General features: G+C 51.6%; 1 protein-coding gene across 3 annotated transcripts in view; it reads left to right on the top strand.

Annotated features, from left to right (window-relative positions):
- The window catches only part of LOC122363559, an 83,794-nt gene extending 69,965 nt beyond the window's left edge, over positions 1-13,829 (top strand). For 2 of the 3 annotated variants that reach the window (XM_043332986.1, XM_043332987.1), the window contains exons 7-15: positions 1,007-1,131; positions 1,497-1,594; positions 3,134-3,273; positions 3,640-3,742; positions 4,346-4,396; positions 9,371-9,573; positions 9,965-10,131; positions 10,599-10,707; positions 11,003-13,829. In XM_043332986.1, coding sequence (XP_043188921.1) covers positions 1,007-1,131; positions 1,497-1,594; positions 3,134-3,273; positions 3,640-3,742; positions 4,346-4,396; positions 9,371-9,573; positions 9,965-10,131; positions 10,599-10,707; positions 11,003-13,308 — 3,302 coding nt within the window. In that variant the 3' untranslated portion in view covers positions 13,309-13,829. The remainder of the gene's footprint in view (positions 1-1,006; positions 1,132-1,496; positions 1,595-3,133; positions 3,274-3,639; positions 3,743-4,345; positions 4,397-9,370; positions 9,574-9,964; positions 10,132-10,598; positions 10,708-11,002) is intronic. The other variant, XM_043332988.1, reaches the window with a different exon arrangement.
- Positions 13,830-14,414: the final 585 nt, after the last annotated feature.

The raw sequence follows: 14,414 nt of genomic DNA, 5'->3' as shown, positions 1-14,414 counted from the left end.
CTTCCTGACAATTTGCGCTGACGGTCTCTGCCGGCTGTTGGAACTGGCGTCCTCCCCACGTCCTTCCACACATCCCAAGCAGAGCCGTCAGCGTTCTGAGCCGGCCGTGTGTCTGGTGCCTCTCGGTCGTCAGTCTGGAGATCACTGGTGGCACCTGGGCTCCCTACTCCCTCCCGAGGCGCTCACTAGTGCCCTCTCTTGATCCAGTCTACAACACATACCCGGAACATACCGGCAGGCTGGCTGAGACCGGTCTTACCAACTGAGGTGTGCAGGAATCGCCAGACCGGCTCACACGGGAGAAACTTTCGCCGAGCGCAATGTCACAGGATATTTCCGTTATGTTGGCTTGAAGATGTGACTCCATTTTTACGTTTTACCGATGTCTATTGCTGGGATTATACGTTAGTGATCTTTGGCCTTTCATCAGTCACTGTGGCATCCTGTTCATTTTTGGTATATTATTACATTTTTCTCTTGCTGCTGCAGGGATTATTAGAGGCGACTCCGGTCCGCCCCAACACCTTGTTATCCGGCCTTTTTATTTGATTGGCTCTGCAGCTGAGAACTGCATGTTGAATCGAGTTCGGGACCGGTATTGGGCCTTCTAGACAATACCACCAAGCGGTCATCAGACGCGACGCGACAACTGACATTCGATGGTGGAAGGACAACTGGCCAACTTACTATGTACTCTAAGACATATGCAATGTGCTGTATTTACAGTGTACATAATATGCGATATGTCACACAATAAAATCATCATAATCATTGCCGCAGGCTTCTAATATGTATACCCACTGCCCACACATGGATTGAGCTGTGTTTCAACGATACCTGAGCTGACCTACATTGTTTCTTGTGCAGCGTTTGCGGATACCCGTAGTCATTGGCATGCAAATGGAATCGCCTTTTCACCTTTGGTCCAGTTTCACCTGTATTGTGTCATGCGCTTATTTACACGTTATTTTACTCTCACCTTACGTGTGTTGTGTTTGTGTTTCAGGCGAGGAGGCGAAGAACCCGCAGCGCTCCATCCCCCTGGCCATCATCATCGGTCTGACCGTCATCTTCCTCTCCTACTTTGGAGTGTCTGCGGTGCTGACCCTCATGTGGCCCTATTACCTCCAGGTGAGAGCCCCGAGGGGTCGCCCCGGGCCCTCTCTTTCTGGGGCTTTACTGGCGGACCCATGTTCAAGAGCCTCGCCCGTCCGTGGCTCTACTGTGTAGCGGCACTGCATATGAGGGGATCCCTTTTGTCTGGATGAGGCTCTACTTCCGAGGCCCGCTGCCATGTGGCCTCTTACCACCCTCCCGGCTCGGAGACTGTGATACTGCCCCTGACATGTGACTCCTGATCTCGGAATTACCTTCTCGGTCGTCTGACCAGCAGTCACTGACCATTGTCCTACGACCTGTGGCCTCTGACCCCTGATATGTCTTCCCGCTGTCGTCTGACCTCTATTCATGGACCTCTGCCTGTGACCTGTTCACAGGACGAGGACGCGCCCATTCCGGCCGTATTTGACCACCTGGGCTGGGAGTCTGCCCGCTGGATCGTCACCATCGGAGCTCTATTTGGACTCTCATCCAGGTGAGTCAGTGTCGAGCTAGAGTGAGTCAGAGTCCTGTTCATATTCTACTCTATAAGACATCAATCCTTTCTAATAAGGGGGAGTCATATTTTTTTACTACTATTAACGCCAGACACCTTGAGACCCTATTTTTTCGCGATTATTTTTAAATGCGTGGAATACTTTCAACCATATTTAGGAAATAGCCGTTTCAAGACCTGCCGAAACTTTTTCTTCAAATACATTTTGTTGTCATTTAAGTATTTGTGGCACTTGTCATTGACTCGTAATGTTAACTGTTTTTCCATCCTGGATAGAGGCTTTCATACGTCATATGACATTAGGCTCCGCCCACGACTGCGGCATTGACCCGTGCCCATCAGCGACCTCTGTACAAACGACACTCGTGCCATCTGTAAAGGACTATGAATTTCGCTGACGCTTCACGTGCTGTGAATCGATTGCAGCAAACGGTCAAGTAAATGGTAGGTTCTTGTTGAATCTTATATACAGGACCAAGAGGACCATCATTCCTCGACATACTTCTCACACATGCTTCGAACAAACGTTAACGATACACAAATACGATTTTCGATGGAGGATATCTGTTTGGTGAAATACGAGCGAGCCTTATGTTGTGAAGCGAAGGCAATTAACTAATTATTGCGTTGGTCGATGGGTGCATAGCGATGTACAAATCAGCAGCTACTTGATGACATCTGACATCCCATTATCGCATTATCTGCAACGCCATAGGCTTAAATACAGGTGAATATTTCCTAAACTTATGCCGGATATATGCCATCTGCCCGTCATTTACAGCTTATACAAAAAAAAAAATATCAGCGAACATATCAGCATTGTAAAAGCAATGCGCATTGAACATTTATGGCTCCTCAGTCATCATGTCGCTCTTTGGGCAATGTCAGACAAGACGTTACGCACAACTCCGCCGGCTTTCGGCACCGCTCGACCGTCCCCGCTCCCCGCCACAGCGCGAGTGACCGCGCGCCGGCCCGAAACCGCCGCAGGCCAAGACCACAGAGGCGGGGCTTAGCAGTGATGTCATAACGTATCACAGACTGACTGGTGATAGCCTCTACACACCGGGTGAAAATTTTGCTCGAAATTTAACATTACGAGTCAATGAGAAGTGCCTGAAATATTGAAATGGCGATAAAATATCTAAATTGTAAAAGTTTCGGCAGGTCTTGAAACGGTCATGTTCTGAGCTTGGTCGAAATTCATCCACGCATTCAAAAATGATCGCGAAAAATTAGGGTCTCAAGAGGTCTGGCGTTAACAGTAGTGAGTTCCAATGCCTGTTATCTCTATATGATCGGATAAAACCGGTTGGCCCACCTACCTCAACTGACTCCTGTTTGAGTTCACCTGACCCCTTTTGCCCGTCGTTTGACTCTACCTTCCTCCACCAAAGCTCCGTTGTGACCCCACCTGACCCTCGTTTGACCCTACCTGACCCTCGTTTGACCCCATTTGACCCTTGTTGTAACCCCACCTGACCCTTGTTGTAACCCCACCCGCCCGGTCGTCGCCAGTCTTCTGGGCGCGCTGTTTCCGCTGCCGAGGATCCTGTACGCCATGGCCAACGACGGGCTCATCTTCCGCTGGATGGCCGACATCCACCCGCGCTTCCAGACGCCCTTCTGGTCCACCCTGCTGGCCGGCGTGTTCGCTGGTGAGGTCACGGGAGGTCATGGGAGATCACGGGATGTCAACGAAGGTCATCGAAGGTCACGGAAAGTCACGGAGCAACATGGTCGCTGGTGGGCTGAGATGATAGAAATGTATAAGGTGTCGTATGCAACGTATTTATTGCTTTAGAAGTCCCCTGTATGAGGGGCTGACGCACAGTGCGACTCTTGTGTGAGAGGTTTTGGTTTCATTGCACTTTGTTGTCTTTTCCTAACCACCTGTAACACCTGAAGCATAGACCACTTTATAGCAGTTCGTGCCTTATACAGTAATACAGAAGTCTAGCCTAAATAAGTCATGCATGATGCAGGGTGCTGGTGCCTGAAGTCATGTTGTGACCTCACTTCAGCCGCGATGGCGTCGTTTTTCGACCTGGAGCAGCTGGTGGACATGATGTCGATCGGCACGCTGCTGGCCTACTCGCTGGTGGCCGTCTGCGTACTGGTTCTACGGTAAGCTGGTGGGATGAATGGATGTCGGGACCGCTGGCTAGACGGCCGACTGGCTGGTTGTTTGTCTGTTGGCTGTCTTGTCGTTCATTCATTCATGGTATGTTTTCTGGATAATGGGTGTTTGGGAATGTTGGGACGCACTCTGGTCTTCGAGAGGGAGGCTGAGCGAAATTGTGAATGTTGTTATATCGGGTTCACTTTAATATATACGCGTTTTGTTTTTGTTGCTCTCCAAAGTAGTCATCGTTGTCACGAATATGCTTCTTTGGTGCTCATATGGTATGCTTGCAATGTTTTTGTGTTTTTACCATTTTTTCTGTTATCTCAACCTTCGTTTATTTATGTCTTGCTTGTTTGCCGCTATTATTTGTTTGTTTTTTATACCATTTGTTCCAAGGTTTTCTTTTTATATGTACAGTTCGTGGAGCTCTTCATTTCCTTATTTAATGTGTATGTCTTCTATCAGGGCTAGTTTCCAGCACGATTATTGCTTTGGTTGTGCTAAGTTTGTTCTCCGTTTTCTGCCCGTCCGTCCATCCGTCCGTCGTTGTAGGTCCGTCGGGTGGCGTCCCGTCCCTCCTCTGACGGAGGCCAGTGTTACAGGTACGAACCGTCACCAGCCGAGGGACGGCTACTGCGACTGTCTGCCGCTGTGTAAGGCACCGTGTCAACGCACACCACTCGCGGCCACAGGTGGTGAAGGGCGACACATACACACGTACGCACGCATGCACAGCGCATGCACGTGTGATGCATACACGCGCGTGCACTCGCAGTGAAAATAGCTTGTGCGGAGATTGAGTTAGACTGCGCAGTGCGCGGCCATGGAGTTTGAAGTCCAGCGCGCTAGTGCACTAGCCACTAACTATAGGCACGGTAATCATAGAACGATTATTAACGGTAGATTTCTGGTGGAGGGAGTGTGGGATCTTGTAGTTTGCAGCACTAAATACTAATCACTAACTCAGTCCTTCATAATGAAGTCATATGAAATATGACTTCATTATGAAGTCATATTTCATTCATTTAGAGAGGGTTGTAGGCCTAGTATACTGGATTTGGTGTTTACAAATGATGAGAATATGATAACAAAGATCAAATATTGTCCTGGATTAGGAAGGAGTGATCATGTGCTACTGAAATGCGATATTGCCTGTTACAACAAAAAATGTTCTTCTGCCGGCTTGAAATGGAATTTTCACCGCGCTGACTTCACGGCCTTGCGTGTAAAACTACATGCAGTTGACTGGAGCTGTTTGTCAACCATGAGTGTAGACGCGGGTTACAAGTGGTTTAGGAGCAAACTTGAATCGCTGATGAGTGAGTGCATACCCAAAGCAAGAAACGTCAAGTCTAAAAAGAACGTTTACATGAATAGCCGTTCACTAAACCTCAAGAAGAAGAAGAAGGTACTGTGGTCAGTGTACATGAGAACGCAAGACCCCATCGACTATAGCAGATATAAGATTTGCAGAAATAAGCTTAGGACATTGACTCGCCAGTTAAGGAAAGATTTTGAAGCTAAGATATCAGCAAACATGAAAGAAAACCCGAAGGCTTTTTGGAAATATGTGAACAGCCGCCGTAAAGTTAAATCAAGTATTGGTGATCTAAGAAACGACCAGGGCCAGCTTGTTAGCGAGGAAAAAGAGAAGGCCTCGCTCCTGAATGACGTCTTCTCAGGCGCATTCACTATTGAAAAAACGGATGTCGTGCCACAACTAGCAAACCGTTACACAGGGCCGCCGCTGATCGATATACCAGTCAACCTTTTCACAGTGAAGCAAAAGCTTAAAGCACTGAACCCCAATAGTGCCCCAGGAGCTGATGACATTCACCCCCGCGTTTTAAGGGAATTGAGTGGTCCTCTCTCCCTTCCCTTGACCTTACTGTTCCGAAAATCGCTTGAAACTGGGTCTATTCCTGCAGACTGGAAGCACGGTAAAGTCATACCCATCTTTAAGAAAGGTGAAAAGGAAGACCCAAGAAACTATAGACCTGTCAGCCTCACATCTGTTCCCTGTAAGATTCTCGAGTCGCTCATTCGTGATTGTTTAATGGACCATTTGCTGTCAAATGACCTGCTGTCCAAGGACCAACATGGCTTCCGCCCGAAGCGATCTTGTGATACGCAACTGCTTGACTCTATAGACTCATGGAGCCGCCTGTTGGAGGACAAGACGGAGGTCGAAGTGATTTACCTTGACTTCCGAAAGGCGTTCGACTCCGTCCCACACAAGAGACTGATAGGCAAGCTGCGCTGTTATGGTATTGGTGACCGAGTGTTGTCTTGGATTGAATCATTCCTGGAAGACAGAATGCAGCAAGTGTCCCTATATGGAAACCTGTCAGATTTGGTCCCTGTGCGCAGTGGTGTGCCCCAAGGCTCAGTGTTGGGCCCATTGCTCTTCTTGCTCTATGTCAATGACTTGCCAGATGCTGTCACTTCAAATGTGCGAATGTTCGCAGATGACACAAAGCTGTTCTCAGGCATCTCTTCTGAACATGATGTGCGGACATTGCAGGCAGACCTGAACGCCCTCGTGGAATGGTCTAGAACTTGGCAGCTGCCATTTAACGAGAATAAGTGCAAAGTGCTTCATGTTGGTGCAGCCAAGGACCACCACTCATTTCAAATGGGGTCGGACAGACTGACAAACACGTCAGTCGAGAGAGACCTGGGTGTGCAGGTCGACTCAATCTTGAAGTTTCGACAGCAAGCGTCTACGGCGGTCTTCAAAGCGTCTCAAGTTCTTGCGGTCATCCGCCGGTCCTTCGCCTTTTTAGATGAATTTACCCTGCCTCTTCTGTTCAAATCTCTCGTGCGGCCTCACCTGGAGTTCAGCAGTCTTGTTTGGGGTCCGTTCAATAGAGCTGATCAGAAGGCAGTCGAAAGGGTTCAAAGAAGAGCCACCCGGTTAGTGGTGAGCATCCGCCACCTTCCATATCCTGAAAGGCTGAAGAGACTGAAGCTCCCGTCACTGTACTATCGGCGTAGACGCATGGATATGATTCACGCATACAAGATGCTGCACGGCCACGTTGATACTGATCCTTCAGAGCTTCTGGCAACGAATCCTGAAAGGCGAACTCGGGGTCACACACTTAAACTACGGAAGCCTCGTGCAACCTGCCGTGCCAGACTGAATTCATTTTCTGTGCGGTGTATTAACGATTGGAACGGGCTTCCAGCAGAAATTGTACATTCGCCCTCAGTCAAGGTCTTTAAGAACAGGCTGGATGCACACTGGGAGTCGATCTGGTACTCCACTCCTGTAACAGACTGAGTACTAAGTGAAGTTATGGAAATCGGCGAGAACGGGCCCTACAGGACATCGTGCCTCTTGCCCCGATAACACGAAGATGAAGATGAAGATGAAGATGAAATCAGTCCTTCATAATTTCAAGCTGAAGTAAGAAGCAGAAGAGACAGTGACTTGAAGTGGCGAACTTGGCTACGCCTGGCTTTTGTTCCCACACCAGCAACTGTGGTAGTCACACGTTCATCCACACAAATTTTTAGCTCATGCGTTTAGTCGAAGAGACAGCTTCTGTCGACTCCCTGATGTTACTTTTGAGTGACTTTCCTACATAAATGAATCTGAGAACAATTACTCTGACGGGGCGTCATGGATCAGGATTGGCGTTGGGACTGGAGTCGGGCCGTGAAGGGGCTGTTTGCCTGAGACTTAGCGGTCAGTATTAGCCAAAAGGGGTTTTGCTTGCGCGTTTTGGTTCCAAAATACTTGCCAGTTGGGCCTTTTCCTTTCAGCAGATAATGTTTGACAATCACGAGAATTGAGAACCAACCAATGCGTCAACGCACCGTATTTTTGAATGTGTCAATGGCGTTTTACCTGAATCTGATATATTTCCTATTTGCGAGTGATACGGAGGCTCGTATTTTTCAAAATAAGCTTCAGTTTACCTAGTGAAGACACTTGTGATAAACTTGGCAATTAATATTCTTTGGGTTTTTGTGTTTTTACATCGCCTAAGCCACCGCATCTGCAGCCTTGCAGACCATCGCTCACACTGATGGTACCTCATGTTCTTATCCGACCGCAAATCCCGCTCCACAAATAGGGATACTAATTACCAATATACTTTGCAGCTGCCTCTTCTAAGAATGAGATGTAGCGAAAGACCTGTCCAGTATCGGCCCCAGATCGGGACTTTGTCAGTCGTTTTCCTATTACACTGGTGTGGATTTGGTCCATTTAGGGTCTAGCCTGATCAGATGAAGTTTCCAAATTAGTTTCCAGATAATTCGTTTACCGGAATTCCGATTATTCTGGTCTCAGCGGGACAAAAACGACCCTTTTTGCGGTGCCGACCTATCGCGATAGCCATCGGTGGCACAATGGAGCCGGGGTGGCACGATCAGAAACAACGGTGACCGTGGCTCGATCCGGTTGGGAGATGATCACTGTGTCGTTAGCTGTGTGTCGCTCTTGGAATGTCACAGGCTGGGTGACGGCCGGGCAGCAGAAGAACCTCTAAGACGCTCGTGATGACGTTCTCACATCGAGGGGCTGTAATCTCTTGTAACACGGAGTCTAGGGTATTATCAGCTACATGGTTTTCTTGCAACATCATGCGATTCTATCCCCCGTCAGTCAGAACAGCCGCAAGGTACCTGAAAAAAGACATTCAGGTAGTGACAAATGAAGGATTCCTGATCCCGTACCGCCTAACAAGACCGCCTAACAAGACAGTTCCAGATTCCGGCGTATCACCAACACACCACCTCAGCCAGAGAGGGGTGGGCGAAATATCCAAACGTTTCGTCCCCGCTTCTCTCTGGTAAAGACTAAACACACATACCAGCTGACTGGTTCCTAATAGCAGCAGATGTGAACGTACTGGCAGACATTGCTGGCTGGCGGCTAATGTCTACAAAGCGGCACCACTACTGACTGTCCAGCTACCGCCTGGTGAATGAGAGTACCCGAGCCCCAGTTACCCTATCGGCTACACAAATAATGGCATTGGACTGCTGAATGGCGACGTCTTTCTACCGTCTATCTTCTACTGAGGCGCCCAGACCGGGTTGATATCGAGTGGCTTCTGGCTCCTGCCGGTTCGTCCAAGATTCGTGGCCTATTAGCAGCGTATGGCCGCTAGTTGTGTCGTCTTGGGCCGTCGCTGATGCACGCTTCCACGGTAACCCAGAGGCATTGCTGGTTGGCAGAAGCTTCGCACTGTGTAGAACACTGGATGAGCACGGATCCCTACTAACCTGAAGTGAGCACTAGGTCGCACTGGTGCCGGCGAGGCCGTACGGTGGCGGTAGAGGGTACCGGTTTAGGGTCTCTGAGCCGTTACGTGGTACTGCCCTTCCTCGCTCCCGACCCCCGTAACTAACATTGGCGCTGGCCGGCTGGAACAGCGTGCTTCAAATGAGAAAGTGTTTCTTACTTGTGTGTTGTCTGCATAGTTAGCTCAACGTGCCGGTTAGTCATTTTTATGTAAATTCGAACAATATAAAAAATTGAAGCTAACCTAATCAAGTTTTAAATAAGATCTTTGTCGTTTTCTTGTTTTTGAGATTATGACTTCTTTGTCCGACGTGTCCGACGTGCCATTTGCAAAAGTCGGTATTCACTCCGTCCCTCCTCCCCTCAGGTACCGGGACGAGACTCTGGGCCTGGTCGACCACGAGGCGGATCTGGCGGACGGACCGACCCTGCCGGCCACCGCCAGCACCGAACTGCTCATCGGCTCCGGCAAGAACACCACCCTGGTATCGCGCGTGTTCAACCTGGGCCGGCAGCAGAACCCGTCTCATGAGTCGGCGCGGCTGGTCAACCACATCACCATCGCTTACGGTATGGGAGGTGATGTCGGTCAATGATGTCAATAGAACGTCAGTGTATATGTCAGTCGGCGTAAAGGGATAATGTATGTTGACGGAGGGAGATGGTGGTGCTGTTGCAATTGTGGTGTGTGACGTGGGATATGATATTTGATGACATATTTTTTTCCAATCTACTGCTATTCTCCGTGTCGTTACACCTGTATATCAGCGTCGCTACAGCTGTGATGTGTCGTTTTCCAGGCATCATTACGGTGGGGTTCTGGGCCGTGCTGCCGTCGCTGCTGTTTTATATTGGTTTCGTTGTTGTTTTCCAGGCGTCATCACGGTGGAATTCTGTGCCGTGCTGGTGTCGTTACACCTGTATATCAGTGTCGTTACAGCTGTGATGTGTTGTTTCCCAGGCGTCATCACGGTGGGGTTCTGTGCCGTACTGGTGTTCGCTGCCGAGGAGCTCTCAGACGCCGAGCCGTGGGCCATCGCACTGGCCGCGCTACTCGGCACGGCCATGCTGCTCTGTGTGCTCATCGTCAAGCTGCAGCCCGAGTCCAAGGCGCACCTCTTCTTCAAGGTGAGCAGAGTTTGGGCGGCCCAATGGGAAGAGGATCGTCCAACTCGGCGAGAGTTTTCTTATTCTAGACAAGCGAGATCCTCTTCTTATTTTACAAATTTGTCGTGGCAGTGGAATGGAAATTTCGGCTTACAGCAGGGTAGCCTACGTACATTCCGACTTAACATTCTCCTGTGAAGTCAAACGAAAGAAAGCCTTTATCGACTGTCTTATTCGGACATCACAGTCCTTATATCGCTCTTGCTCAACTTATTTGTAGATCTGAAATTGCTGTTCATGCTATCAAATCATTTCACAATTTACACCGCCGATTCCGAGCACTGAAGTTTTCTTTAGCCGCTCCAATAATGGTTAAAGCTCACAATATTCGAGCGTCGGCCCCCTAGGTGCCCGACTCCTCACCCCATGGCTCACTCGTTTCCCGTGTACCCGCTCTGACCGCTCGTGTTTCCCGCCGCGGCCGCCAGGTGCCACTAGTGCCGTTCCTACCGATGCTTAGCGTGTTCGCTAACGTGTACCTGATGATGAAGCTCGGACCAGCCACCTGGATCCGGTTCGCTATCTGGATGATTCTCGGTGAGAGCAGTCGCCATGTTTGGCCGGACTGAATGCACTGCATGATAAACTGTATCTAGCACGCATACTTTCTAACACGTTTTATTTTCTTTAGTTTGCGGTTCCTTTTGCATCTTTTGCATTTTCTTTTTTTTTCTAATCTGCATGATTTCACTTTCATGCTTATTTTACTCGCACTCTGGTTACCCAGCTCTCTGCTGCACTAACATCTCCGAGCTGAGCCGATAATCTTGCATGCTCTACCTGGCCTAACCCACACTCTCACTTACTAACTTCTCCACCCTGACCACCCTAGGACTGGCGATGTACTTCGGCTACGGGATAAGGAACAGCTCGGCCGCCTCAGGCAGCGGCAAGCGGAAGCGCGAACACGTGCAGATGACGAACCTCGTGCCGCCGACGATTGTGATCGAGCCTGCGACTCCGTTGCAGCGGTCGGCGGCTAGCTCACCGCATCTGGCTGCCGGGAGAAGCTCAGTTGGCTCCGAGCCCACAGAGCTGATTGTGGAGACGGCCCCGGACGATGGGGAGGAGAGGAGGGCTAATGAGACGGCCGTCGGAGCCGGAGAGAAGGAAAAGGAAGAGGAGGCTGGTGATGGAGAGGGGAAGAAGGAGGGAGGGGAGGCGAAGGAGGCGGCCGACTCCCTGGATCAGGAGCGGACTCTGGTGATGTTCACTCAGACGGTGCAGCGCCAGCGGGGCCTCCACGCCGTGATCGAGGCCACGCTGCGGCCGGACGGTGGCGACCCCAGCCGCAGCCGGCAGCTGGCGCTCGTACAGCGGCAGATCGAGACGGACCGACTGGAGCAGGGCTATGAGCCGCCGCCGCCGCCCCGGCCGGCCGCCGCGCCCGTCATCGCTGAACAGTCGGAGGAGGAGAAGCGCACTGCTGAGCGGCAGGCGGCTCTACACGCGGCCGTGGCGCGTTGTCTGGGGGCTCCGGCGGCCGGTGCGCCTGTGCCGATCAGGGTCAGTGTTGAGGTTCACTCTGAGGCCCCTCCTGACAGCGAGCTGCACGAGACGACGGAGCGGGTGGCGGCACTTCTGGCCGGCGGAGAGCCCGACTCGCGCCGCAAGGATCAGCTCCTGGCTGAGCACTGGAGGAGACACGAGGCTGCGGCCAGTGAGGCGACTCCGTCTCCGGCGCCCCCAGAGGCGGCCGAGGCCCCGCGCGACCCGCCGCCGTCTCTGCCCGAAGGATTTACGGAAGAAGTACAGAGGACTCACGAGGCAGTGGTTGAACAGATGGCAGCCGAACCGGCACTGCAGCAGGAGGCGGACCCGGCGGCGGCACTGGCTGCGCTTCATGCGTCCATCTGTGATTGTTTCAACCGCGGCTGGGTGGACCTGGGACGCGGGGCGGCGCTGGCCGACCGACAGAAAGCTGCCGAGGCGGCGCGGGGCCCTCCACCGCCTCCCGTCACCCCTGCTCCTCCTCCGACCTCCAGAGTGGATCCTCTCACAGCGGAGGAGAAACAACACCTGGAGCGACTGCACGCGGCCATCAGTGAGTGTCTGTCGGCAGTACGCACCCCTCCCAACTCTCCCACGGGCGGGGGAGGCTCTCGACCGCCGCTCACCCCTCTGCCAATCGGTCCCGGCCACCGACCGCTACAGCGTGTCATCTCAAACTCGAGCTTCCAGAACATCCCGCCGCAGAGTCCGCAAAGTCCGCTGGCGCGCCGCGTCGGCGACAAGTTTGTTATTATTCCGGTGAGCGGTGATGAAGATTCAGAGCGAGAGGATGAGCCCACAGAGCAACCAGAGGTGCAGCGAGCCATCCGAGCCGTTCGAGATGAGGTGCAGACGGCCATGGCACGCGCCGCAGCCGCCGCGGGGGAGGGCGAGAGCGAGGGAGAGGATGAGGAAGAGCAGAAGAAGAAGGAGAAAGAGAGGGAAGTGGAGCAGGGCAGCTCACTCGGAGCCAACCAGCCCGCTGAGACGACAGTGGAGTCCAAGCCGCCTGCAACCGAGCCGCCGGCGGAGGTGCGGCGCGCGATGGACGCGGTGCTCGGCGAGGTGCTGGCCGCCTCCTCCCCCGCCTCCCCCGCCTCTCCCCATTCTCCCTCCGCTCCCGAGGAGGACCGCTTCTCAGTGAGCTCTGACGAGCCGGCCGAGGTGGCCGTCAGCTCGGGCGGCAGCTCGGGGAACGTGTCGGGTGACGAGCACTCCGCCCAGCCGACCCCAGAGGTGCGGCGGGCCATGAACTCGGTACTTAGCGAGATGACCACGGCGGCGGCGGCGCGGACCGACGATCCGCCGCCGGTCGACGGGCCAAAGCCGACCGACGACCCATCGACGAGCGGTGACGACGGGCCGCGCGTCGGCGGTCACGACAAACCGAACCAGGTGGCCGCTCCTCCGGAGCCCAACATGAAGGAACAGCTGGACCTGATCATCAAACAGGCCGTTCAGAAGGCGGCCAAACGCGTCTCCGAGGTGCCGCCGACTGGAGAGGAGGAGGGCGCCGGCCCGGAGTCGCCGCCGCCTCTGGAGAATATTGGGGACGGGATGCATCGGATCCGCAGTCGGAAACACAAGCCAGCGGCTACGTTTGACATGAACGAACTCATGGCCCGGTTCGAGAAGAGGAACACGTAGTATGTTGATAGAGGAGGTAGAGGTGCCATATGTGTGATGTATTCAGCTAGATGACCGTTCGGGAGTGGTTTTCAGTCGGGTTAACGAGAGTGGTGTGGAGCAGCGAGCTGATAGGGTGGGAGCTCCCTCAGACATGTGTTTGTTATTGCAGATGCCCATGTTAAACTAAAGATACCGTGTAACATTCAAAGCTGATCACCAGTTTCAGCTTTCATAACGCTTCGAAACAGGAGTCTTCCGTTTGCGAAACGACTGTTGAGTGGCTACTGGCTACTAACTATTTCGATCCGATATTGCTGTGTTGTTCGAAGGAATAGTGCTGAACGGTAGTCTGCAGTTGTTGATCACTTTATTGTTTATTACGCCGTTTGATTGTATAGTACGGGTAATTTATTGATCGATTCCCTACAATGTGATCTCAGGAATTTACAATGATTTGTGTACTGAAGTAGATGCAATGCTAGTGTCCTAGTCTTCCATTCAACCGTGATATGAATCGAAAATAAAATTGACCCAAAGTATGGATGTTTTGATTGGCAACGTCAGTAGGTACTGCATGTATGGATGAAAAGTGCACCTTGTTCTCTAAGTCACAGTGCAGCAGCAGTTTCGTCTAATGGAGAAATTACAGCGACTGCGACTGCTTGAAGTACGTACTGGCCGTTGGTTTTGGTGCGTGCGCGTCCCATGCTTTGTCCACGCGCTGTGGTACCGTTGACATAGTGTCAAACTGTATGTACTCTACAGGGTGTTTCACAATACACGTTACTTTTGATAAGCTTTTAAAATGACCTCAGCTATTCGTATGCCCATAAATTCCATATTCATTTTGTTGCAAATTCTTTCGGGTTTTTTATCCTTACAAAAACTATGACGAATCATCAACTGCATTCTTTTTATGTACGTGCAATGTCCACACAATCAAAACAGGTCAATTCGCTGTTAAGCTTCAGGGTCCTTCACAATGAATGTTGCTTTTCAAACGACGATGTTTCAGTGACATGTATTACAATATGGCTCATGAGTGACCCCATGAGACAGCAGAACAGTAGGACTGATGAACATATAACTTTCAGCTCAGCACCCTTCACGGGTTCTCCACTATG

Source organism: Amphibalanus amphitrite, unplaced genomic scaffold (genome assembly GCF_019059575.1).
Source record: "Amphibalanus amphitrite isolate SeventyFive unplaced genomic scaffold, NRLGWU_Aamphi_draft 000627F_arrow, whole genome shotgun sequence".
Classification (NCBI taxonomy): Eukaryota; Metazoa; Arthropoda; class Thecostraca; order Balanomorpha; family Balanidae; genus Amphibalanus; species Amphibalanus amphitrite.
Note: the sequence above shows the minus strand (reverse complement) of the source record. Positions and strands in the feature narration are given on the sequence as shown.